General features: G+C 41.9%; 1 protein-coding gene across 1 annotated transcript in view; it reads left to right on the top strand.

Moving 5' to 3' along the window:
* Window positions 1–16,730, top strand: part of AFG3L2 (AFG3 like matrix AAA peptidase subunit 2) — a 37,835-nt gene extending 21,105 nt beyond the window's left edge. Inside the window, exons 11-17 of the mRNA XM_075585390.1 lie at window positions 683–790; window positions 882–1,007; window positions 4,184–4,294; window positions 5,379–5,494; window positions 6,107–6,307; window positions 15,314–15,508; window positions 15,912–16,730. Of these exons, the coding sequence (XP_075441505.1) occupies window positions 683–790; window positions 882–1,007; window positions 4,184–4,294; window positions 5,379–5,494; window positions 6,107–6,307; window positions 15,314–15,508; window positions 15,912–16,154 (1,100 nt within the window). The 3' untranslated portion in view covers window positions 16,155–16,730. The remainder of the gene's footprint in view (window positions 1–682; window positions 791–881; window positions 1,008–4,183; window positions 4,295–5,378; window positions 5,495–6,106; window positions 6,308–15,313; window positions 15,509–15,911) is intronic.
* Window positions 16,731–27,770: the final 11,040 nt, after the last annotated feature.

The following is a 27,770-nucleotide window of genomic DNA, read 5'->3' as shown; positions in this document are numbered from 1 at the left end:
CTTCAGGGAACATACTTACACTACCGTGAGTTTTCTAAATAAGGCCCTTTAACTATAAGAGTACTGTTGATGCAAGGGACACTTAAGCAGAGTTCAGAAGGTCAACATTATATTAGTGGAAAACGTTTTAAAAGGAAAGGAGCCGGGTGTTTGTCACTGCTACAGTTACTCCTTTACTCTGTCACTATAGAGCCAAAACTCTGAATATGTGCTCTCCTCTCGATTATTCCAGCTTTCTAATGGCTGGTTTTCCTGTATCTCCGCTCTCCAGCTCACAGTTTACTCATAAGTCTCTCGTTAAAATCATCTTACTCTTCACGATCTGTCTCTGGTTCTCCATCCCTTTTTTCTTTGGGACAGACCATTTTATGCTTTGAGCGCTTTCTTAACTATGATGGAATTTTGTTCTCCTGTTTTTCCCTTATTTCATCTTTACCTACCTCGCCTCTGTTATTTTCTTGGTATGATACCCTATTTCCTAGTCCAGTGTGCCACTGTTTTCTACCAACATTAACTCTTGGCCCTCACTCCTATCCTTCCAGATACTCGGCAGACTCTTGGCCCTCACTCCTATCCTTCCAGATACTCGGCAGACTCTTGCTTTGCGCCTTTCCTTAAATCTAAGATGTTGATGGCTAATGTGTTTTTTTTTTTTTTGCTGTCTTTTAATTTTTTTCCCCAGGGTTTAATACAGCAACAAATGTAGTTGTCTTAGCGGGCACAAACAGGCCAGATATCCTGGATCCCGCTCTCATGAGGCCTGGCCGTTTCGACAGGCAGATTTATATAGGTGAGGTGGATTTTGAAGTCAAAGCAGGCAACATACATGGGTGGTATAGGTAAAGCATGCAATAATGCATTTTTTTCCCCCTCCATTAAAGGTCACCCAGACATAAAAGGCAGAGCATCTATTTTTAAAGTTCACCTTAGACCTTTGAAGCTAGATGTCTCCATAGACAAAGAAAGCCTGGCACGAAAGCTTGCAGCGTTAACACCTGGATTCTCAGGTAGGCTGGCATACAGGGTATGGCATATATAATGATACATTAACAGATTTGTATGAGCCTTTCAAAATGTTTGCTACACAGATTATAGCAGAGTACTATAAATGTATCCGATTTCTACTTGAGATTTTTCAAATGCATACAGCAACATTGGATTCACACACACACCATGCAATAGCCACAGTTTCTCTTGCAGGGAATTTATTTCTCAAGATACAGCAGGGAACAAAGCCTGTTTTACTGTATATGTCAGGTTATAAATCCTGTATCTTGAATGCCGAAACCAATGTCTTGTTTACTGTATCAATAATGGCGCAGAAGCTCTCTAGTCCAAACATATACTACCCCAGGTGCACTTTTTTCTCCACTGTAAAGCAGGAACTTCTGTAGCATAGGAACAAGAACGTCACTCCAGTGCTCTTTAGGAAAAGCACAAGCTGGTTTATTTAAGGGATTGGCGTTTTCAGTGGAGCCGAAAAATTGATCCCATAAATAAACCATATACAGGCATACCCCGCATTAACGTACGCAATGGGACCGGAGCATGTATGTAAAGTGAAAATGTACTTAAAGTGAAGTACTACCTTTTCCCCACTTATCGATGCATGTACTGTACTACAATCGTCATATACGTGCATAACTGATGTAAATAACGCATGTGTAACAGGCTCTATAGTCTCCCCGCTTGCGCACAGCTTCGGTACAGGTAGGGAGACAGTATTGCTGTTCAGGACGTGCTGACAGGCGCATGCGTGAGCTGGCGTTTGCCTATTGAGCGAGATGTACTTACTCGCGAGTGTACTTAAAGTGAGTGTCCTTAAACCGGGGTATGCCTGTACTTTCCTCAAAAACACTGGAGTGACATTTTTTGTTTTGTGTCCTACGTTTGTACTGTAAGTGAAATGAATGAAGCAAGTAGATACACATAACATCCCTTTTTTTAAAAAAATTTATGCATATTAATTAATGCAAAGATATGACCACTTTGAGCCGCAATCCCACCTGCCAGTATTGCGTGAACTGCTTTACCTACAGCCCTGGGAACCCTGGATTATTCACAAATTTGTATTTCAGCGTGTCTGTAAATTATTGGGGGGAGGGGAAGTGCGTATTTCTGCTGGATTCCCCAGGTGATGTTGCAGCTTTTTGTTTGGCTTTCAGCCAACTACCGCAACCATATTTCTCTTGTTCTTTTTGTTTGTGAGATTCAATAGTTAGTGTCTCTGGAACCATGTGTTCTCATGGTCCATTAATAATGCTGGTCTGCTCCAGAGGACACCCTAGTTCAGATTATGGAAAACAAAATGTAAAATTGCCAAGCATTGCATGCAAAACAGTTTGTAAGTCAATTTAAAGTGTCCTAAGGTCCAGTTTTCAGTTGCTAAATATAGTAGTACGTGACAAAATAACCCAAGCAGACATAATCTAGAAATTAGAAATCAAGTAGCTACTAAACATGACTTCAGGTCTGCAATGGTGATCAAATGTGAAAAATTAAGTGCGCAACAACAAACAATAAATACGTGAAATGGTGTAAGTGATATATATGGGGTAAAAAATTGTGACCTGGTAAACTCGGAAGGAGCGTCTGCAGCTGTGGCACAGGGGATAGCTCAAATAACCCCTAATAGAAACAGGATAAAGAAAAAACACAGCGCACAACGCTCATAGTGTATTAAAAATTATAATGTGATGCAATAAAAGGTGAGTATTAAGCGTACATTTAAGCAGATTAAACAGGCATTGGAGGGTTAATGTTTCCCATACACCACTCGGGACGACAGCGAAGAAGTCTTCAGTGTGAAACCACACCACTCCTGCCGTCACGGTCACTTAACGGTGTCTGGGAGGGCTACGACGCGCTGACGCTCCCGAGTGACGTCACTAACACGGAAGTACCGGATCGGAGTGAGGAACAGCGTGACTCGTGTTGCTGCAAAGACTCCCTGACCTGAGGACACTGTGTGTACCGTGAGCCCTGCTGAACTGCTGTCTATGACGGAGCTGATCACCAGTCAAGACCCAGCCTGGGTGCAAGTGACCGTGACGGCAGGAGTGGTGTGGTTTCACACTGAAGACTTCTTCACTGTCGTCCCGAGTGGTGTATGGCTAACATTAACCCTCCAATGCCTGTTTAATCTGCTTAAATGTACGCTTAATACTCACCTTTTATTGCATCACATTATAATTTTTAATACACTATGAGCGTTGTGCGCTGTGTTTTTTCTTTATCCTGCAATGGTGATATTGGCGTCTGAGGGGGTTATTCATTAAAGTGTGATAGTGCCAATCGTGTCACCGATGAAGAATCCCCAGTCTCAAATGTTGTCCTCTGCTTACTCGATATATGGCCACACAATATTGTTTGCAAAGCCGCGTCTTTAGCTCCCTTGGCCATTGAGGGATGTAAGCTCGTGGAGCCCAAAGCTCAGTCTCTTCTCTCCGACATCATCAAAGTGAAAAGTGTCCTAGTCATTTGATCAAAAAGTACAAAAAAAAACCAGTTGTGGGGTATTTGTTTTCTCCCAAACTTTAGTTTGTCTGCCAATAATTCTAAAATGTATTATTTTGTTCCCCATCTACAATTTCCTACCTCCAGGATACATAGGCATCAGTAGTGCAACTGGAGGGGTGGGCTTGCAAGGGTGCATTTGTACCCCCAAGAACTGCTATCGCACTTAGAGACCCGCACTCCTCCCCGTAGCAGTGAAACTGCTTGCCTTGGGAGAGCGGGGCCTCTGTATGCGAGCAGCCCTTCTCCATCTGCATCACGGCGTCAGGTGGTGCTGCCTTGCCATGACGTAACGATGTTATATGGCGTCATTTGCCGTTATGGCGCTACATTACATAACTGCACATTTGTCTTGGCAACGGTTCGCTATGTCATGACACCGCGACTGCACCCTCAAATCAGATTTTCTGATTGCGCCCCTTCGAGACATTGTGTTTGGGCTATATTTTGTATTGTTGAATTGCTATGTAACAAAGCAAAAGAAAATGGCTATAGAAGTCCGTGACTTATTCTGTGACTGCGACCTGTAATAACATGCTTTTATGAAGCTTTGAAAAGCTGATATATCATTTACTTGCTGGTGCACCCATATTTTTCTTATCAATTTTCTTGAAATCCTAAATATTTCTATTGTATGAGTGAGTCTTGTCTTTGTCCCACTGCTCAGGTGCAGACATTGCAAACGTATGTAATGAAGCTGCCCTAATCGCTGCAAGACATCTTTCAGATTCCATAAACCAAAAACACTTTGAGCAAGCCATTGAGAGGGTGATCGGAGGTAAGGAACGCAAAGCTTCTGCTAACTTCCAGCAAGAGATCTGCATGATTTTTCACACATCCAAACTTGCAGCTACATTTATATGCAGATGGTTTGCGTCCCCTTTTTAAGGTTACCGCTTCAAGAAGTGTGTTAACGCGCTCTCCATTTGTGTCATTTTATTTTTTTATGGAATAAAAGAGTAAATTACAAACACTAGGGGGTTTTATTTGGTCACAATTGGGCAAATCCATTCTAAAATGACTAAAAGAGATGGACATTATTTGAAGAGACTCCTTGCACTTGTACACTCCGGTGACATGTCATAATGTTGGTGGTGAAAATGAGTGTCGTCTTTCTAGATGACTAAATGCACCATCTCCTAAAAGTATATACAGGCAGTCCTCGGTTATCCGACACAATGCGTTACTCAAAATGGCGTTGGATAGCGAAACGTTGTAAAGCGAAACACGTTTTCCCATAGGAACACTGTTTAAATTAAAGGTTCCGTTCCTGAAGGCATTTTTAATGCTAAAATACACCAAATATTTTCTGCAGACAATAAGATATGCAGCCCACACATATACTGTATTATATATATATAATATAACATAAAATATAATATATAGTATATTATATAATATATATTATATACACATAAACAACTTAGCAAAGCGTTGTAAGAGCGTTGGATAAGCCGTTTTGGCGTTGTAAAAATGAACATAGGTATGCATTGCATAGCGTTGGATAAGCCATTCGTTGTTAAACGAAGCGTTGTAAAACGAGGACTGCCTGTATATGTTTTTTTTAACTGTTTCCCCCCCCCCCAAAAAAAATATTAATCAGCATTCTGTTTTTTGTTCCTCTTTAGAAGTTCTAAAACGTTTTATTATGACATGTTTATTTTTTACTTTGACAACATTTCTTACTACTATTATGTGTCAAATGACTAGCCTGGAAAAGTCGCTAGTGGTATTGCAGCCAGTTGGCCATATTCTTTGTAGACTATATTGTTACAGCTTCTATACTGTTTTATATTGTTTCATGGCAGTAGATATTGGCCTATTAAAAGCATTGTATGATGTTAATACATTTATTATTGTAGGTTTGGAAAAGAAGACCCAGGTTCTCCAGCCAGACGAAAAGAAGATCGTGGCTTATCATGAGGCTGGACACGCAGTGGCAGGCTGGTATATGGAACATGCTGATCCTCTTTTAAAGGTAAAACTTAAACTGAATAATAATATTATTATAATGAAGAATAATGACACCTCAGTAATACATTCTCTTGCCCGCTCCTGTTTTCACCTACAGTAATTTACACATTTTTCAATATAGTGACGGGTCATAATAAACCTCATCAATCCCCCACCCCCATAAAATCAGGTATTTTTCGTATATATGTAGCAGGAGGCTCTTTTTGCCAATATACTTAAGGTTTTGTATACGTTTGCTGGTACTTATAAGGAAAAACAAAGATGGCTGTGTGGTCACCCAATTAGAATCTGTAATGTCATCTCCCGAGAATGTCACGGTTTGCGCTTGTCTGCCACAGTGAGGCCGACTGGAGTGGTCATAGTGTTTCTCCCAGACAAGAATTCTTGTAAGGGAAGTTTAAAACGATCTCTGGATCCAGGGGGTCCTGTAGCTTGGAGTACCACGGTTCAGCTCTGGGGAACCCTGGTTTTAAATAAAGGCAATTGTGAAGACGTCATTGTTGGTTTGTTAGATATATTGCCTACAATAGTCTACAAAATGCTGCATACTAGTGTGATTTATTTTTCAAGTGGCTCTTTGCTCAAAAATGTTTGTCCCCTTTATATTTGATTCCAGGTTTCCATCATCCCACGGGGGAAAGGTTTAGGCTATGCACAGTATTTGCCCAGAGAGCAGTATCTTTATACAAAGGAGCAGCTGCTGGACCGGATGTGTATGACATTGGGAGGTAGAGTTTCAGAGCAGATATTCTTCGGAAAAATTACAACTGGAGCTCAAGATGATTTGAAGAAAGTGACTCAAAGTGCTTACGCTCAGGTTTGTCAATTCCTTTATTTTAGAACGTTCTTCACATTTCATGCCCTTCACCACGCTACAAATAAGGCTTAATTATAGTTTGCAAATCTTTTATATTCTGTATAGAAAAGATTATTCTGACTGGGTAAGAGCTATGGAATTGCAATAGATGGGGTAGCACACCACGCGAAATACTTTTTCTACCATTTTTCACAGGTGTTTTTTAATTTAAGATTTACTAGCTTTGCGAATTTATGCCTAAGAAAATCACCGATATTAACTTGTATTTTATTGGTGTGTGTGTGTGTGTGTGTGTGACGAGAACACACACCCCAAAAAATAGTTGTGGGTGGAACATTTACATCTTAACTTTGCTTTCAGTACATCCATTTATACTTGATTACGCATACTTTTCGGCTTGGTTCATATTACAGTCGAGTATTTTCTGGTTAGAGAGAAAATTTATAGAAAATCTTTAAACATTAGCTTCCGGTCCACGTTCCTGGTTCGGAAACTAAAGAACATCCAAAACAGATTCTTCAATTTCATTTGGCTGGGCAAAAGACCCAGGGTAGCCAGGTCGGTACTGTTGGCATCTAGAGCGAGGGGAGGTATGGGTGTCCCTGACATCTCCAAATATTACCAGGCAGCTCAACTTAAACAAGCAGCCGTATGGAACGCTGACCCTGAACAACGATGCTGGCTCAAAATAGTCACACTATGCCAAAATGCCTTCTCTGCAAGCGTGCCTATGGAGCCTGGATAGAGGAGATATGCATCTCAACAAATTCAAACTGGGAGCGATGAGCCATACCTGGGAAGTCTGGCTTAAAGCCAAGACTAAGTACAGACTTGCGTCCCCCAGCTCACAACTCACACCAATTTTTAATAACCCCAAATTCCCCCCCGGATGCGCTTCCAAATTATACGACCAATTCAAATCAAAGGGGATCAGGGTGATCAGAGACATTCTGAGCCTGGGGAAACTCTTGAGCTACCAAAATTTACATACTAAATACGATATACCACAATTGGACACATTCAAATATCTCCAAATTAGACACTTTGCCCAGAAGATATCCCCGAATCCAGAATTTCCCCCTCTCACTAAATTCGAGAGACTATGTAGAGAGAGCTCTCAACAAAAAGGGCTAATATAAAAAATTTATACAGAATTGGAAGCATCAGCGGACCCTCTGACTCATGACTACATGCAAAAATGGGCCGCGGACCTGAATATAGTTATCAACAGAGAGGATTGGGAAGACATTTGGGAAGTAGCCTCAGGAACTTCATATGCACCACAACCAAAGAAAACATTTACAAAATAATGTTCTACTGGTACCTCACTCCAGTAAGGCTAAAACAAATCTACCCTCTGGCTTCTGATTTATGTTGGAGAGGCTGTGGACAAAAGGGTGACATGGCTCATATCTGGTGGACGTGTCCGGGAATTAAGATGTATTGGGAAAGGGTCCAAATTCTATTAAAAGAGGTTACTAGCCTCGACCTGCCTATTGATCCACTGACCTACCTACTGGCCAGGCCAATGGAAAAAATTGACCGTCCAGTGAGGAAATTGGTCTCCATCCTCATAGCGGCGAGATGGGAGGTTGCGGCCTCCTGGAAGAAAGTGTCCCCACCGTCCATGACTAAACTAAAAAACAGGATAAATGAAGTAATGCTTATGGAGAAGCTAACCGCGCACCTTAAGCAAAAAACGATAGCTTTCTATAAAATCTGGGAACCATGGATAATCATATAGAACGCGTCAAGCTCACCAAGGAAGAAACAAGAAGATAAGGCATTATGGATAAGGAAGCGTTTGACAATCAGTACCTCCTATGAAGTTCGTCCAAAAGGGACACCAGAGACCAGGGTAGACACTCCTCCCCCACTCTGTCCTCTCTCTTTCTCACCTCCCCCCTCTTTCTCGGGCAACAGGTTTTGCCATCCTTTCCCCCCCCCCCCCAAAAATACAAAAATGTTTCTGTATTAGGCTATGCATATTGGTCCTTGTATGTCCATTTTATATCTGCCTAATAAAAAAGTTTGGAAAAAACATTAGCTTCCCAGTAGATCATCCATGTTCCCCATATCTTCAGATAACCTTCCTATCTGTCCTGAATTAAACTGGTAATTTTTTTTCCCATTATCATTACTGTATATAGTTTAGTTTGTTTTTGACCTCTGCTATTGCCGGTGGGTCATTCTGCTTCCAGTTTCTAGCTATAACTGCTTTAGCTGAGGAAAGAATATGTACTATTAGTTTGTCTGTTCCTCTCTATAGCCTCTATTGGTTTTAGGATTAGTACGGTCTCCATATTCCATGGGCAGTCCAGTCCCGTAATTCTCTCTAAAAACTAATACATTTAGCTCCAGAATAGTGCTATCTTTGGGCAGGTCCACCAGATATGTTTGAATGAGCCTATTTGGCCGCAGTTGCGCCAACATAGAGGGAGGAAGCTGGGAAGAACGAGTGGAGTCTAGCTGGGGTGTAATACCACCTATGTAATAATCTTAATTGTATGTCTTTATTTATATAGCGGCAAAAGTGTACTTTGCGCTTCACAAAGAATACAGTACAGGGAATTATAATACAATAAGCGCAGCAGAATCAGACAATAGGAAAGGAAATCCCTGCCCCGAAGAGCTTACACTCTAAGTGGTATGATGGGAGACTTACAGAGAGAGCAGGTGATGGTATAAGTGCTGTAGATGGCAGTGCTTGGCCACAATGGGTGGTAGGAGTGACTGTGGGTGTGGGACAATAGCCATGAGTGCAGGCTATTAGGATGCTTGATTTATGGGGCGAGTTCTAAGCTTAGTCCGTATTAAATCAGAACGTTAGCGCCATTTACAGGGGAAGAGATGGCAGGGAGGCGTGGGTGAGATCAGGCTTAAGGTTTATTTCTCGGACTGGCAAGAAACAGAATTGCACAATATGGTATAAACTAAACAATGCACAAAGAATACACAAATAACTACCTTAACTAAATGAAGTAATCTCTCCCTGCAGCTGGCCCAAACTCTCACCCAGAGAGAAGTCAATACAGTACTGGAAAAAGACCTGAAGCGCACAGGAGAGAGAGACAAAAACAGAACATGGTGTACTCTGTATAGTATAGATAGACAATCCCTGCTGTAAATAGCTACACTTAGAAGATAACAGTTTAAATCAGGCAGAATTGATCATTTTAGCTGGATATGTTATTAGAAGAGATCCACTCTGCCTAGCTCAGCGAGGCTCCTCTGTGAAGATGCAGTTGCTGGGCTCGATCAGGGAAGATCCCACAGGAAATGTGGGTGGTGTTGACTTTGGTACCCGAGATCCGTCGTTCGTCTTTGGCACCTTCCCGACAATTCTGCCCCAACCTGAGCGTCCCCTAATAAGGGTCTTCTTTGAATCCAAACTACTAAATAGAAAAACTTTTTTTTTTTAATTCTTTTATTTTTTTTAAGTATTTAACCTGAATAAAACACACACATTGTTAACTCCAACTTTGGATCACCTTGTAGTTTAAACATTTTTTCTAGATGAGAACTAACCTAAATATCATAATTTCTGAGCATTTTAGGTCCCAGCTTATGACAGGTCTTGTACAAAAAGAGCTACCGTACCCCTCGTTAGTCCTGTGCTGACCCTTTTCTCCTATGCATCTTTCAGCTTTCCCTCTTATCATGGATATTTTTTCCCTCTAGATTCCCTGTCTGAAGGCTGTATTTTAAGCTATTTCTAAGACAAACATTGTATCCTTTTGCAGCATTATTACTTGCCTTTCTATAACCTTTTAAACAGTGGTTTAATCTATTTGTCTTGTCTCAAGTCTATTTTGGTCTGTATCTCAAAGATAGTCCTGAGAGAGGGGTGTGGCGTTCCTCATTTCAAACTTGACGTGGCTTTACATTGTCCTTTTTAGTTCTTCTCGCCAGTACAGAATATCTGTTCTGCTACTGTTCTTTCTTTCGATGGAGACTCTTCCTCATCGCACTGTAGCACTCATCCCCGTTTGCTCTCGAGTCCAGGTCTTCTTCTGCTGCCTTCTTTGACTTTGTCCTCGTTCTGTTCCAAGCCTCCTTTCTCGGGAGGGGCTGTGCCTGTTGGAGTCTTCCTGCCATTTCCGGGGTAACTTCTAGCTGCAGGGATTTGATGAATTCCGGGCCCTCCGCTGGTCTCCGCATTGTAGCCTGTTTGCCATTGTGTGTGGCCTGGAGGCAGAAGGTGAATCCGCACCGATATCTGACTTCATGACTTCTAAGTATACTTGTAATTTTTTTCAGTCCTCTTCTTTTTGCCAGAGTTATTGGCGCAGTTCCTTGAAAATCTGGATGTCGGCTTCTTTGAAACAGTATTCAGATTCCTGGTTTTGTGGAGGATTTCTTCCTTCATTGAGAAATAGTGTAGTCTGGTTATGATATCCCTGGGGCCTCTTCCCTCGTGGTCTCAGTGCTCTGTCCATCTCTAGCCTTTCTGTTGTCGCTTCGGGAATTATACTCTGTAACAGTCTTTGTAGATAGGGTCTGATATCACCTGGTCTTAACCGACTCTGGGACATTCCTTATCCTGATGTTATTTTGTCTAGACCTGTTCTCTGCATCTCCCCTTGCTACTTGTAGCTCTGTTATTTGTTCCTTCAGCAGCTTGATTTCTGAGTCCCCCGTGATCTGGCTGTCTGTGACATTTCCCATGGCTTCTTCAAGGCTTGTAGTTCTCTTTTCTACTGCCTTGATTTCTGATTCTAGGCCCTTCATAGCTCCTTGGAGCTCTTCATGAAAAAGTCTGTTTAATTTCTTTAACCCACGCTCTCAGGATACTTGACTCTCTCTCTGTTTCTGTATCCGAGTCGGCCCAACTCCTGTTCGTGTGCTGGGGCCCCGTCCTCTTTTCCTGACGCGGTAGGGTTTATTGTTGTGGTTTTTTTATTTTTATTATTTATTTATTTTTTATTAAAGAATATCAACGCCTTTTTTGGGGGGGGGGGGGCATCTCGTCATTATGTCTGACTCGTATTGTGTTTTGTTTACTTTGTTTGCTTAAAATTGTCTTATCATTTATTTTGCTCAGGTACTTAGACTAGGACTAGGATCTCATTTGTCCGTTTTAGTTGTCTTGTATGTCTCTCTGCAGGTTCTCCCCTGCTCTCGCTGCGCTCCGTCAGATTATATGTGTTTTAGTTTTGCCCTCTTTCAGCTATCTGGTGATGGTGGCAATATGTAGCTGAGATCTGTCTGGTCTTTCTTTGCTTCTGGACATGTGGTCTTGGGTGTCATTAGTTCTTCCCTGGGTCGTGCACCGTGCGTCCCCAACGCTGTGGTTCTAGCTGTCACGATTTGGTGTCTGGGTAATGAGGTGGTATTCTGCTCTGTTAGCCCTTTTTCTGGTGGTGGTATGTGGGTGTGGGGCGTTTATTTTTGAGGGGGTTCGTTCTGTCCTTGCCTTTCCTCTCAGAGTGGCAGCGGTAAGGCTTAGCCCACGTGCTGGTCTCCCCCATCCCTTTCGTTTTCTTTTACCCACAGGCTCTGCCAACCGTGGTGAGTCCCGGGTCTCTTATCCCCCACCACCGTCGGCTTAATCGGTCCAGGGGACTCTGAGCCAATCCGCCGGTTCTGCCTCTTTGTTATTGCTCCTCTCAACAAAATGGTACACTTCCCCGGTATACTTCCCCGCAGGTACACTTCCCCGATATTCGTCTCAGCCCCCTCCTCTCCATCTCCCTTGTTACTCACAGTTGGCCTGCTGCTTGTTCTCGCGCCGTTCTCTTCCGACCCTCCGTCAGCCGCCGCTTCACTCCGACTCGCTATCCTCAGTCACTCAAGCTCCGCGTGTCTCCCCTGCCTGGCGGCCATCTTGCGCTGGGTTGTTAAAGGAGGCCCACGCTTCCAATGTCTGTGGCTGTTCTCCCGTTCTCGGGGGTCCCGGTTCTTCGAAAGCCTCTGGAACCAGCTACTATCTAGCGCTGGTTTGACTTAGGGGGATGTTTTGATTTGTCCAAGAGTGACTTTGGCTGGATTTATTTGATTTTATTGCCTTTGTTCCGATGGAGATAGTCTTTCCTGCGACTTGCTCGTTCAGCGTCCAAGCCACGCCCCACAAATGCTGTTTTTGATTGTTGGTTTATACCCAATTTTGCAAGGAATACATTTGTAATTCATATGTTGTAATGATTAGGACTTTGTAATAGCACATTATTTTTAATTTATTTTTTTAAATCTAAAATCATTCATACACTGCATAGCAAATAATAGTTTTGCTTGTTTTTTGTAACTCTAAAATGAAAAACTAATGATTTGGTTTAGGACTAGTGTCATGTCTTGTAAATATTTTTTGTGCTGTTCCAGGCACTTTTAGATCATACTGGTGTGGCAGCAGAAACAAAACGTCTCCATCTCTGCTGCTCCATAGCCTGCTGGTCATATCTACCATCACTTGTCAATTTATGCATCTGCTTCTTCAGCACTTACAACAGATATTGTTTCTGTCCCCACAACAGTTGGCTTGGCTAAGATTTTTGTACAAAAATTCCAGATATTACCAGTGGCTTTAAAAAAAAATAGTTTCACTAGGTGTTCTACAATTGCAGAGCATGTTATATACTCTTAGTTAAGCCAGTGAAACTGCTGTGTGATCATGAGTTAAAGGTGATTGATATACAACCTTTCCTTACATTGATCTAGGAACTTGAGCGTGCTTCAGGTAATATTTTCATTGTCTTAATATCAGAACAAAGGTGAGCAGGTGTGCTGAATTTAGAGAAGTAGAGTGATATGCAGATCTGTTTTTTACGTTTGTTTTATTTATTATAAATGTAAGCCGGGCAGCCTCTCTGAATTTGACCTAGTTGTAAACAGGAAATTGTGAATTGTAAGGGCATATCCTTTGTGTTTTTACCTTGTCTGGGGGATGTTGGGAGGCATCTGGTGAAGGGGATCGTACCCCAAAACATCATGCCAGTGCCTTATTGCACTTGGTAGGATGTAATTCTATCATTTTTGTTTATGCTACATTCTGTATTTTTTCGTTTTTGTTTTATTTATTTTTTATTTAGATTTGGATAAATTATTGGATAAACAATCTTGAGTGCAGTGTCTTGCAGTTTGAGTTTGGGCATAGAGTTGGTAAGTGGGTTTGCCACCTTAGATATTAGCACCTCTAATATTATATTGTCATGATAATATCCAGGAGATATTAAGTCTTTTAATCAATCTGGTGCTTATGGGGTTAATGTAGCTACCGTTTGATTAAAAAACACACAATATATTGGGTTTGACAGGTCAAGATGTTTCCTGTCCGTCTGAAAGGAAACTAGCATCCCTGAGAGACCCCTTGTGCATCATAGAGAGGGCTGACACACAGGTGACGCCTTAGTTGGGGGACTTTATGAAAAATTAGAATATCATGTGACGTCATCTGCTCTGCATACTAGGAGGTACATATTCTGTATCGTGGCGAAAAGACCTATCAAACCGTACCCCACACTGCACGGGTAAGTGGTGCCATGGACAGATAACTGTTTCTCCTGCGAAAATAGATATTGGACTGTCGCATAGTAGGTGCGAGCACGGACAGTGCTGTGAAGATGGCATCTGTCTAAGTATTAGATAGGAACTTAGGAGTGCGTTTATATATTGAGGCATGAATTTTTAAACATCTTTTTAGGAGGGGTTTTTTTTTTTCTCTCTAAAGTTGTAAAACTGTCAACTTGGCAGCTGATTTATAACAGGGTGGGTTTATGTTGTTTTCAATGGGAAAATAATGGTATTTATGGCTTGCCCTGGAGTTATGAAATCAGAATTCAAGAGGTGTGTTTGGGATCAAATGCATGCATTTTCATATTTCTACGCCAGGGACCTTTCTGGGGGGGAAAGCTTATAACATGGTAACGTACGTACTGTATAGGGATTTGTTTTTATCCTGTTATTTTTTAAGAACCTGTTCTGCATTTATTATAACTGTATGTTCTTGTAATTCTTTTTCTGTAATCTGAGCACTGTATTTTTCTATATATTAAACAATTCAATAAATAATGCTTTGGGGCATTGAATGAACAGTCGCACGCTTTGTAGAGTATTTACATTTTCGGGCACATTTTGCTACAACAGATTTTTGTGTGAAGTGCATAGTTTTTTCTATAATAAACAGGGACCTTAGACCCTGGCAGATATATATTATTGACATATTTTGCATACTTCTCGGGTGGTGGAAGCAAGTAGATATGATTGCAATGAAGTAAGGGGTTAATATTAACTCCTAGAAAGTACCTTGCGGAGGAGAAAGGCGAGTTGGCCAGAGTATCAGTGTGTATTAGCCCTATTTGCATATCTAAGTCATGTGCTCACTTGTGTGCTATTCGTGACCGATGGTATATTGGAACGGATTGAGGGGAGATGTTGTTCATTTGGGGGACCTTTGCGAAAGTGACAAGTTGGCCAGCTGTGTATTAAACCTTGTCCCATATGCACAGGTGTGCTATACATCAGGGGCGCGTAAACTTTTATTGCTGCTCTCCCCCCCCCCCCCTCCCCGCCTGCTCTCCTCCGTTGTGCTCCCCCCTCCTTATCAGATGACATCACGGGGTCGTGTGACCCGCGGCGTCATTTGACATCACGTTACCCAAGTAACTGTGATGTCGCATGACCCTGCAGCGTCATTTGACGCTGCGTTGCCATGGTCACGTGTCCTGAAGCCGGCTGAATCCCGGTAAGTAGAAGTTGCAGTGGCCTCGCACGGTGCCCCCGGAATTTAAATGCCTTGAGGAAGAGCGCATGACCTCTGCAACCGCCCGCGCCCCCCCCCCCCCCTCAAAAAAAAATCTTGCGCCCCCTAGTTTGCGCACCGCTGCTATACGTGACAAGTGTATACAAGATTATTTTCTTTTTGGAGTACTTTGTCGGGCCATACACTAATTTATGGCATTATTCTTCTCGGGGTGAGATGAATGAGACTTTACCTTCATGGAATGCCCTGGAGCCATGTTTTGTGACACTGCTGGTTTTAAAATGCAAACAATCTACTACTTTAACTTTCAGATTGTTCAGTTTGGCATGAATGATAAAGTTGGACAAGTGTCCTTTGACCTCCCTCGTCAAGGGGATATGGTATTGGAAAAACCTTATAGTGAGGCAACCGCAAGACTGATCGATGACGAAGCGCGAATACTAATCAACTCGGCTTACGATAGAACAATGAAGCTTCTCTCGGAGAAGAAGGCAGAAATAGAAAAGGTAAATGATCAATACAATATAGTTGTTCTCTTTGCAGTTTTCTCTGTTGCATTATTTCTAGATGTAAAAGGATTAATAAAGCATGTATGTACCACCCAGATCATGGGCATTTTGGACGTATGTTAGTACTGTACTATTAGTTAAACTAATGCTGAGAAGCATCGATTTTTGGTAAATATTTCTATACGCTCTGTTTGTTCACTGTAATTCTTTCTTTTAAATCCCTGTAGAACTGTTTAACATTTGTTTAATTAAAATTTATTTTTAAAGTAAGGGGCTCACTAAACACATTTAATAGTGGCTTCAAATGACAATTGCTTTCCAACACCTCCTCCTCCTAGTTGTCTCTAAAAGGGCCCCGTGGCACCAGTCGCCTTCTTAACCAATTGTCTCCATATTTCAGATTGCTCTTCGCCTGTTAGAAAAAGAGGTGCTTGATAAAGGTGACATGGTTGAATTACTGGGCCTAAGGCCATTTGCAGAAAAATCTACCTATGAAGATTTCGTAGAAGGCACTGGCAGCTTAGATGAAGATACTTCACTTCCTGAAGGCCTCAAAGACTGGAACAAAGACCGTGAAAAAGAAAAGGATGAGTCCACAGATGAGCAGATCGCCCGGCACATCAGTGGAGGAATGCCCTTTTGATTAGTCATGTGACCCTTTGAACAATAGTTTGAGACTGTATTTTCAATGAATTTCTGGCACTTTTTACATAACCTGAAAACATCCACTTGTGGTCTGTAACAAAAATTAAATAAGGGTGTTTCAACACTCATAGTTAAGCCAAAAATACAATAAATAGGAGTATCCTACACACCCCCAATAAAGCCAATAATAATAATTTAAAAAAAAGGTATAGCAGTGTGGTCTATAATACTTCATTATATTTGGAAAAACAAACCTTTGTATAGATAGACAAGGTTCCATTTAAGGCAGCAATCTGTTTCTTTTTTGGGGGTGGGGGTTGTTTTTATTTTTACAGATGACTCCGGGGACCCCCTGGTCCTAAGATATTTTTCATGGATACAAAATGTCTGCTGGTGTCAGACTTGCTCCTGGAATTAGATGAGGTTGCGGATTTCTACTGGTGACACTGGCCGTTTTAGGGGGACTGTGTGTCTGTGTGTGTGTCTATCTACAAATATCTAGTGGACACGAAAGCTGGGTGTCTGCAAATCTGCTACAGGTGACCCCACAATTTAAGTATTGTTAAAAGTAAAACTTTTTTTGTGTGGGGTGCCTGCTGCGTTAAGAAACAAAAACCCAGATTATTAATACTGTACAATCTTTATTTGATTCAAGGAATGAATTATTGTCTAAACAATGTTTAGTTTGAAAGCAGACTTTAAAGATGGATTCACAGGTCAACCTGAGGAATACAAAAGATTATTCTTCCTGCATAATTCCTGGTACTCCAAAATTAAAGTGCACGAGGAAAAATACGTTTTTAAAATTCTAGGCTAGAACCCCAAAGAACTGGAAGAGCATCAAAGCCTTGAGAAGAAGTGTTGGTCACAACCTGGAGTTCTATAGAACTTGTTTTTGGAAACTGCTCATTTGTTTCTGCTGTGGGCCATATTTACAAACAGCCTGTCCCACATACTTGGCAATTTATGTGGTTGCGGAGAATGTAAGAAGACCTCTTTAACTTCTGCTAGAGGAACGTGCTGCATTGCAGCAATGGAGGTAATGTTATTGTCCGAGGAAAAAAATATGTAACGCTTGTTGTGGGGACAAGGTCTAGTGGCATTTATTATGATGATCACTTAATTGGTTCTTTATATGAAAAGGGAAAACATTATATTAAAAGGCAGTTTGGTGCATAATACGGCTTCTGCAGAAATCTGGCCTTCAAGAAATATGAATGTATTCTGTTTTGTATACATGTGATCTTTGAGGAAAAAATAAAATTAATGTATTGTACTTTTGTTGTTCATCCTGGTACATTTTAAAGTATTTGTTTTAAATGGAACATTATGCATGGACAGAATGGCAGCATTGTCCTGCTAAGTTTTTTTCGTCTATTATAGAGAACAGAGTTAGGAGGGCCTGCAAGCTTTAAAACATGCAGTTTTAACTTTAGCAGCAAAGGAACTGAGAAAAATATAACAGAAATGTAAAGTTTCAGTCAGACAGTGCTTGGTGGGAGGAGTATATTAAAATTTGAATGCATATTAAGGCTTCTCGGCCTTATGTAATAATATACATATTGTATTGTAATAATGTCACCTCCTATATGGGTTAGATTAATTCAGCTAAATCAGGACAAATAATGTGACGTTGCCTGAAACAGGAACGGCTGTTCTTTTCACCGATAACTTATTCAGTTATTAATGTAAATGCTCGTTAACGTGTTCTGAGAACGCGGCATTATAAAGTACTAATCCTTGCCCCCTTCCACTGTCACCCCTACACCCAAACTCTCCCTCACTGTCAATAATACCACAATCTTATCAACATCCCAAGCCTGCTGCTTAAGGGTCCTCTTTAACCCTGCACACTTCCTCATTCCTCACATTTATCCCCTCTACTACGTCCTGCTATACCCACTGCTGAAATATCGCTAGGAGGCAACATTTTTGTCACTACTGCAACTAAAATACTTATTCACTCATTTCGTCCCTGCTTGGCGTTGGTTCTTTTGGCTGCAGTGATTTGATCCAGGAAATATGTAGAAAAGAAAAAAATACCACATAGTGTAATATGTTCATACAAATATTAATATCCTTGTTGATTCTATAGTATTTAAACGCACAATTTCGATCTCTTGAGTTTTGTGATGTATCACTGATATTACGTGATCTTTGTTATCAATCAGGAAGATCCTTTTCGTCTGATTTATTTTTCAGCTTCGTAGAATAGTCCACACAAATGGTCTTTAACAGGACTGTGCCCTTTTCCTGAGAGGCCCAGTCTTGAGTCCTGGTCCGGGCTGTTTTGAGGGCTGTGCCCTCAGAGGTAGAAAGTGTTTCAAACTTCAGCGTGGTCACACGGCGTTCCAGGCTGGTTACATGCCTCGAGATTTCTATAGCTTTTAAATTATAGCATCAACAAGGATATTAATATTTGTGGTATTTTTTTCTTTTCTATACAGTATATTCCTGAATCGAATCACTGCGCCCAAGAGGACCAACATCCAGTATTGACATTTCAGGGTTGATAGAACCCATGTTCTCTACAATTACATTTCCTAGCTCTGACTTGCAAAACTCAGCAATGCTGCCTCCCACCTCCCCCCCCCCCCCTTTACATCTCAGGCCTCTGCTACATCCCTAAGCACCCCTGTCCTCCGCCTCTCCTCCCTTTTTATTACCTCCTCTCACTCCTACCTACAAGACTTCCCGTGATTCAACCTCTCTCCCCTACCCCGCACCATCAGACTCTTTCTAGCTTTCAGACTTTTAAAAGCTCCCTGAAAACTCAGTTTCAAGGAGGCCTACCAAATCTCTTCTTGGTTCTTAACCACAGGCCCGACCGTACAGTATGTGCTTCCATCTTAGCATTTCCCAGCATCCATAAACTGGCTGCTGTGGCAGTTCCGCTTAAGCTGTGACTGTGTAACCTACATTGATATAACTTTTCCGATGTTTTTCAATTAGCCTTGAGCGACAACTGGGCCAGATGGGAGGATTCTTCCACTGCGCGGTGGGGTGGCTTGGTCACGCGCCACTTCATATGAGTAGGCTGGACATGTCTTTTTGGTCTTCATATGATCCAGGGCCATGCTGACGTCCGCCAATGCTGTAGCCGACTCCATCCAGGGTCGGGAGCAAGTGAGCACTTGCCTCAGCCAGGGGTTGCAACACTGTGTCCAACATGGCCTACGATGGAGGAAACATGTCTAATGACGGAGGAGGGCAACTTTCTCTGGTGCAGAGGCACATCGGTGACTCCTGATACAGGAGACATAGCTGGCAATCGGAGAAAGGGACAGCATGGCAGGAACTGTCTTTAATAATTTTTTGCTCTGCTGTCCCAGCTCCATTCTTTTATGGACCTAGCCCCTCCTTGCAACACCTGGCTATGTGCAGAAGACGCCTCAGATTACCTGTGCCTAATAAACGTCATCAGCCCGAAGTCAAACGGCTCCCTGCTGGGTTACCACACCATTTCTAATTAGCCCTGAGTGAGGGGTGGGCCCAGAATAATCAAATCGCCTTGGGCCCTTATGGTGGCGACGGACCCGTGCTGGGGCCTCTGCCTATTATTAATCTTCTGTTCAAGATTCTGGTAAATAGAAGACTTTTCACAAACTTGAACATACTATTGCTTTATATTGCAGAATGTTCGTTTTCAGCAGTGTCAAAATTCTGTAAAGAGATTCAAGCACAAGCCGCACACCCTTTGTACCTGTGTTGTGGCACAGATGTTTGGGTATATTAATGTGAACAAATATACCACTTTAAAGATTTGAGGCATTCTAGTTAAACAGAAGTTTCCACTTTGATGTTTTGAGCCAACCTGTTAAATTAGGAACAAATAAACTAGTTCTTGTATTTCCATGTTCTGCAGCATACTGGACCACTACATGACCAGATGAAACCTAAAATGATAGGTTTTGTTTCTACCAGTAGCCCAAGGGAGATATGGCAGTATTTGTACTGGTACTGTAAGGCTGCGTCCATAGTAACAGTGACGGTGCAAGCCAAAATAAAAATGCCGGAAGGCAATGCGTACGACCATTGAACGCGCGTGCACTAGCATGACGGGGAGACCGATAGTTTGCCTGACAAATTTGTTTGAATTTGCCGCGCAATGGCTGGGTCACATGCGCGGTTCAGCCAATGAGGGTGAATCGCTCACGTGATGTCACGGGCACACCCCCCATTGCGCAATCCTACAGGCCACGAATCACTTCTAGTACAGGCGAGTGTGACGTCATGCGCACCTGTACTATATCCGAGGCCTAATAAATAATCAGGGATGTTTCTTTTGTGTATTATTGTAAAATGCAACCAAGGTTTGGCCACAGAAAAATACTTTTATTGCACTGGTCAAAAATATTTTTATTTATTTTTGTTCCAACAGTCCCCAGCTTATTTATTTTTCCTGATCACCCTGGCAGAGGGCACCTTTGGGTTAATCCCTCCTCAGTCTAGGTAGGACAGGAAATGTACTTTTGCAGGTAGGCCATAAAAGGCCCCTCCCTCTACCTGCACCTTAGTCTTTTTCCTGTCCTCACAGCTAGGAGTAGGATTTTTTTAATGGGACTCACCTAAACTGCAATTAGTGCAGTGATCCAGGGACCTCAACCTCTCTGCGCTGAAGCTCCGATCGACGCGCCCCTGAGGGTGGCAAGACGGAGGCCCCAGGAGTTGGGGGGGACCCCCATGAGCTCGGTACACAGGAGTGGGTGGGGGGGGGGGGGAGCAGCAGCAGGAGCTGCTGCGAGCCATTTGAGCCGTGCGAGCATGGACTTCTCCTCCAATGCTGTATCCAGAGAAGCGTCCACAGCGGAGCACAGCACACAGGGCGGCACAAAGTTCACAAAACGGGAGAAGCTGTCACAGGGGACAGGGAGGGATAAACCAAGGGTGATCTTATCCACAATTGGGTATAAAAAATGAGCAGAAACACATTCCAACGCGTTTCGTAACAGAAAGTTACTTCTTCAGGGAATACAAGCAGCTGGGGCAGTGCACATAATTATATACCAAACCGCCCCCAATCAGAAATAAGGTATCATATTACTGCACAAATCCGTGAAGGTGCATCAAAATGCTCATTAGGGTTCTACAGATACAGTTTCAAATACAAAGAAACAACATATAAAAAGTACCAAATACAATAAAAAAGGCGGCAGAATTCTGATTTTATTTATTTTATTTATTCTGATGTACGCAGAACTTATTATCCTTTAGTAAAATTCACTTTTTTAATTGTGCTTCACTATGTGCGTTGTGCGCCTTGTTGTTTTGTCGTTTCTCTAGTTCTAGGGGTGTCGAGCCACCCCTCAAGAAAGGCTGCAGACGCATCATTAGTGTTTCTACACCTACAAGGTCCACAATATTGTTTTATTTCACATTGTATTCACTTTGTATGTCTTACCATGTATTAGCTGCGCACTTTCACCTCCTTTTTTGTATTTTTCACTATCAGTCTCCAGGTGCTGCACTTATTCACTGGTTTTGATTGTATAGTCTTCACTTATATATTTATTTAGTGTTGATTTGTTCTGTGACCATTCACTAGAATGGTGTGGGGTTTGCTTAATCTCAGAGAAAAACGGCAAGAGCAATTTGACCGCTTATTCTCTGAGAAACCTAGAGAATCCATAGAGGGATCAGATGTTGATTTGTCAGTAGATGAACATTTTAAAATTCTTGAAGATCTTCTGCTAAAAGATAATAAACTTTGGCTTGAGAAAACTACTCTACAAAAATATATTGATTGTAAGAGAATTCCTAGAGGGTTACGTGTTCTCAAGCCACCCACATTTGGTAAAGAAAATGAGCACTTTATGAAGGAATGGAACCGAATACTAGACGAGTGTTCTGTGGACTTGATGCGGTTGATTATTTTTGAGCACAGCAAGTCTATTTTATTAATAGAGAAAGAAATACTTAAAGAGATTAAAATCATGGAGCCTATAGTGATTGACAAAGATTGCTCCAAGATTAAATATGAACTACTTGCCAAATTAGAAAGTACAGGTGATGAAATTGTTAAAACTAAGCATGACAAATTTTTAAGAAATAAAGCAGACTATGACAATGGGAGAGAGAGAGAGATTGGGCCAAAAAGGGTGAGAGAGGAAGAGTGGTGGATAAAATTTATATTCCTCACCACGGTGCCAAAGGGGACCCACATACATCCGGAAATAGAGGATCTGGTCGAAGGGGACCCCCTAGACACCGTGGTTGGTCGAATTATAGACGACAAGATAACTATCAAAATAGATCCAAAGATAGGAGAGAGGAACATAGGTATGCTGACCACGCCTCAAATAATAAACAGAACTATCATGATAGAAGTAGGGACCAGAATCAAAAATCTCAATCCTCCACCAGTAGATCTGGCCCAAAAAGAGAATAGAAAAGCTCTAAAGAAATATATACCAATAACCCAGCTAATGAGTCCCCACCCAGGGTCAAAGAGAAGGGATTCAAGTGTAGATCTAGGATCCCCTTAGATAAGGGAATTTTTAATTTGTCTACAGTGATTCTTACAGAAGATCAGAAAACTGTACTAAACAGGGGTCTGAATTTCTCCAGGTCTAGTGGCCCTAATGGCTTTCAATTCTACACAGACCTTCACAAATTCGTGAGAAATATGACTCTTAAAAGACACTTTGTTAAAAATGAAAGCGAAGCTCCACCAGTAACAAATGATAAGGAATGTATAGTAGAGACTACAGATCTGATTATGGATAGTTTGGTATGCAGACATACTCCATTTAAAGTGAGGTCCAAATTCTACCCCGCCCAATCCAAGGGGCACCATATTGATACGTTTTTTAATATGGTTCACAATGACTTTACTAGACTGGTTAAAATACATAAACCAGGAGATATTAGGCACAATATAAGCATCCAAGAAAACTTAGCTCTTAAATTTCTGAAAAATAATGAAAACCTTATTATCAGACAGGCGGATAAAGGGGGCGGTGTTGTCCTCCAGAATCGTAAGGATTACGAACAGGAGGCCCACCGTCTACATTATGATACTTCCTTCTATAGGCTAATTACCAAGGATCCAACTGGTGAGTTCACCATTCTCTTGAAAGAACTATTAGATGAAGCTATGACCAATACTGTCATTACGAAAGCTGAGTTTGATTTTTTGTTTACTACCTCCCCCAAAATTCCAATATTTTATCATTCGCACAAGGTCCATAAATCTATCTCTAACCCACCTGGCCGGCCCATAATTTCGGGAATTGATTCCCTAACTGCGAACCTTTCGCAGTATGTGGATTTCTTCTTGCAAGGTTTTGTAAGTCTTTTGCCATCGTATTTGAAAGATACTTCCTCCGTCCTACACACTTTTCAGGACTTTGAGTGGAAGAGTACCTACAAATGGATCACTTGTGATGTGCAGGCGCTCTACACTCACATTCCACATGACAAGGGACTCCAGGCAGTCAGATTTTTCCTGGAGGCAGACACGACACTACATCACCTTAACACCGAATTCATTTTGAAATCAATTGACTTCATACTCACCCACAATTATTTCATGTTTCTTGCAGAGTTCTTTATACAGGTTTGCGGAACCGCAATGGGCACAAGATTTGCTCCCAGTTTCGCAAACCTGTATATGGGTCAGTGGGAGGTACAGAACATCTGGAACAACAACCCCTTCAGACAACATATCATCATTTGGCGTCGCTATATCGACGACATCCTCTGTGTCTGGGAGGGGGATGATTTGTCCATTTGCTCTTTCCTCACCTATATAAACACCAATGACAGAAACTTGGTTTTTACACATGTCTCTGACCCCGTCAGTATCAATTTTTTAGATTTACAATTGACAGCATTAGACAATGGGAACATATCTACCAAATTTTTCTTTAAAGAAATCGATGCCAACAACCTGCTAATGGCGATTAGTAACCACAAAAAATCGTGGATTACTAATATTCCCAGAGGTCAATTCATTAGGATTAAATGAAATTGTAGTGGGGAACAAGATTTTGAGGAACAATCCCAATTGTTGTTTGACAAATTCCTTGAAAGAGGATATTCGAGTGCTAGCTTGTCCAAAGATCTTGATGTAGTACGTTGTATGGACAGACAAACATGTTAGTCCCAAAAATTAAGGAATAAATAAATAACCAGAGTAATCTGTTAGAGGTACCTTTTATTACAACCTTCAACTCAGTTAATAAGAAAATCAAAAAAATTATTCAGAGACATTGGGCAATTCTATGTAATGACCCAGTTCTAGGTGACCGCCTTCCAGATGCCCCCAAATTTATATATAGGAGGGCTAAAAATCTTAAAAATTCATTTGCCCCCAGTGATGTGGTTAATGTTCATGCTAAATCTGCCCCAATTACTTGGATTGGTGATAGACCGGTTGGTAACTTCCAGTGTGGGAGGTGTTCAATATGTAAGCACCTACACCCTGAGAGGAAAACATTTAAATCATTTGTAACTGGTGAAAGCTTCGCTATTGATTCCTTTATTAATTGTAATTAAACTCATGTGGTTTATTTGGTTAATTGTGAGTGCGGCCTTCAATATATAGGTCGCACGAAAAGATGCTTAAAGATCCGTATACAGGAGCATATCAGGAACATTAAAATTGGTTATGAAAAACATAGCCTTTCCGCCACTATGCATTACATCATAATAAAGACCCTTCTAAACTAATGTTTAAGGGCATTAAAGTGATTCCTAGGGATAGGAGGGGAGGCGATAGAATTAAAAGCCTCTCCTACCAAGAACCTTTTAGATTTACCAAATGAGTTTGTTGACCCCTAAGGGGTTAAACGAAGATATAGATATTTGGTCCTTGTATTGATCTTTAAGCACCTATATATATACATGTCTGTCTTTATTTTCGCACCTGTACAGCTCTTAATTGTGGCTTTTCTCTTTCGGAATTCTGCCGCCTAAATACTATGTATTTGTATTGTGTTTTGTACTTTTTATATGTTCTGTTTCTTTGTATTTGAAACTGTATTTGCAGAACCCTAATGAGCATTTTGATGCACCTTCACGGATTGGTGCAGTAATATGATACCTTATTTCTGATTGGGGCGGTTTGGTATATAATTATGTGCACTCCCCAAGCTGCTTGTATTCCCTGAAGAAGTAACTTTCTGTTACGAAACGCGTTGGAATGTGTTTCTGCTCATTTTTTATACCCAATTGTGGATAAGATCACCCTTGGTTTATCCCTCCCTGTCTCCTGTGACAGCTTCTCCTGTTTTGTGAACTTTGTGCTGCCCTGTGTGCTGTGCGCCGCTGTGGACGCTTCTCTGGATACAGCATTGGAGGAGAAGTCCGTGACGTCATCGGCAAGCGCCCCGCGAGGCGAAGCGGCGTGCTGTCGGCGTTTGGCAGTGGTGGTACTGACGGAGGCTGCTGCACCTTGTTACGGGACCTGTGTGCGGGACCTAACACTGTGAACTTACCATCCTATCACCTTGAGACGGAGTGAGTGTATCCCACGGATTCGGAGGGCTCTCCTGTCTGGATAGATGACCGCTGGTCTCCTGTTTCCTCCCCTGCATTGGGCGATGAGTGACGTTTCCAGCTGTCCCTCTGTGTGGTAACCCCACTAATCCATTGCTTGATTTTATTTATTCTGATGTACGCAGAATTTATTATCCTTTAGTAAAATTCACTTTTTAAATTGTGCTTCGCTATGTGCGTTGTGCGCCTTGTTCTTTTGTCGTTTACATAGTGGAGGCTTCTTTGGATGCGGTCAGATTAGCAGCTAAATCTATGGCCTTAGCAGTGTCAGCAAGAAAAGCGTTATGGCTAAGACAATGGATGGCGGACGCAGCGTCAAAGAATAGCCTATGCGGATTACCCTTTGAAGGAGAATTCCTTTTTGGCAACAAGTTGGATGCTATAATAACGAAAGCATCAGGAGGTAAGAGTAGTTTTTTGCCCCAGGAAAACAGGAACAGAAGATTCGGTTTCCAGCAATCTGATAGAAATCAGTACAAAGAGGCAAAAGCATATAGACCTGGCAGATCGTTTTCAAGGCAAACAACATGGAGAGGCGGTCAGAATCGGCTTTTTCGAGGCGCCAGAGGAAGAGGATCATTTGCCAAGAACAAATTCGCATGAAGGTCAAAGGGCACAGCAGTTGCCAGTGGGAGGAAGACTGACACAGTTTTCTGCAACATGGGCCCAAACAATACAGGACAAATGGGTATTGGAAACCATTTGTCAGGGATACAGCATAGAGTTCAAAGAAATGCCAAGAAGAAATATATGCCTAACTACAAGTGTACAGTCCAAGGCAAATGATTTCAGTTTTAAAAAAGTTACTACAAGCAGAAATAATAACGAAGGTACCTCAGGAAGACAGAGGAAGTGGAATTTATTCCAGAATATTCCTAGTACAAAAGTCTTCAGGAGATTACAGAGCAATCCTAGACCTGAGAAAGGTAAATACATTCTTGAAAGTAAGAAAATTCAAGATGGTGTCTTTGATCCTGATCATCCAGGAGGTACAACCAGGAGACTGGATGGTATCGATAGATTTAAGGGACGCTTATCTACACGTGCCTGTATCAAGGAGACACCAAAGATTCCTAAGGTTCGCAGTGAACCAACATCATTATCAGTACACAGCACTGCCATTCGGTCTGGCGACCTTTCCAAGGACATTTACAAACGTTCTAGCCCCGTTAGTGGCAGAAATGAGAAACAGAGGGGTAGAAATATACCCATACCTGGACGACATCTTGGTAAAGTCAAAGAGTCGGGAGAAATTAGAACAAGACCAGGAGATGGTCATAACCTTCTTGGAACAACACGGTTGGTAAATAAACAGAGACAAGAGTCACCTAGTACCCACTCAACTGCTAAAGTTTTGGGGGGTGGAATTCAACACGGCAAAAGGAGAGGTGACGTTGCAAGACACAAGGAGGCAAGACATAGCACTGCAAGCGAGGAAGCTCAGGAAAGCAACCAGAACTTCAGCAGAAGAATGCATAAAGCTTCTAGGGAAATTCGCTTCAACACTAAGCGTCATAAAATGGGCAGCACTCCATATGAGACCGTTACAAAACAATTTTTTACAACAATGGAACGGGAACCACAAGAATACAAGACAAAGAATCTTGTTACACCCACGCACAAAAGAAAAATTAAAGTGGTGGGAAGATACCCGAAATCTGGGGAAAGGACGGACACTACACCCAGTACAGTGGGAAAAAATCACAACAGATGCGAGCAACACAGGTTGGGGAGCCCAAATGGGAGAAACACTGGTGCAAGGAACCTGGACAAACCAGGAACAGCGCCTTCCATCAAATCTGCTGGAACTAAAAGCAGTACAAAGGGCCCTGGAAGCTTTCCAAGACTAAATAAGAGATGGCAATATAAAGATAGTCAGACAACCGGTCGGTTGTAAAGTATATAGCCAAACAAGGGGGAACCAGGAGCAGAAAGCTGATGAACCTCACAGCAGAAATCCTCTCTTGGGCAGAGGGCCACTTATCAGATGTCACTGCCGTACACATCCCAGGACTGGAAAATGTCACAGCAGACTTTCTAAGTCGCAATATTATATACCCTGGAGAATGGGCATTAGACCCACAGGTGTTTCAAGAGCTGGTAGAGCGATGGG

This window comes from Ascaphus truei, chromosome 2, assembly GCF_040206685.1.
Source record: "Ascaphus truei isolate aAscTru1 chromosome 2, aAscTru1.hap1, whole genome shotgun sequence".
In the NCBI taxonomy this organism is placed as follows: domain Eukaryota; kingdom Metazoa; phylum Chordata; class Amphibia; order Anura; family Ascaphidae; genus Ascaphus; species Ascaphus truei.
The sequence above is the reverse complement of the archived record's forward strand: the minus strand, read 5'-3'. Positions and strand labels throughout refer to the sequence as shown.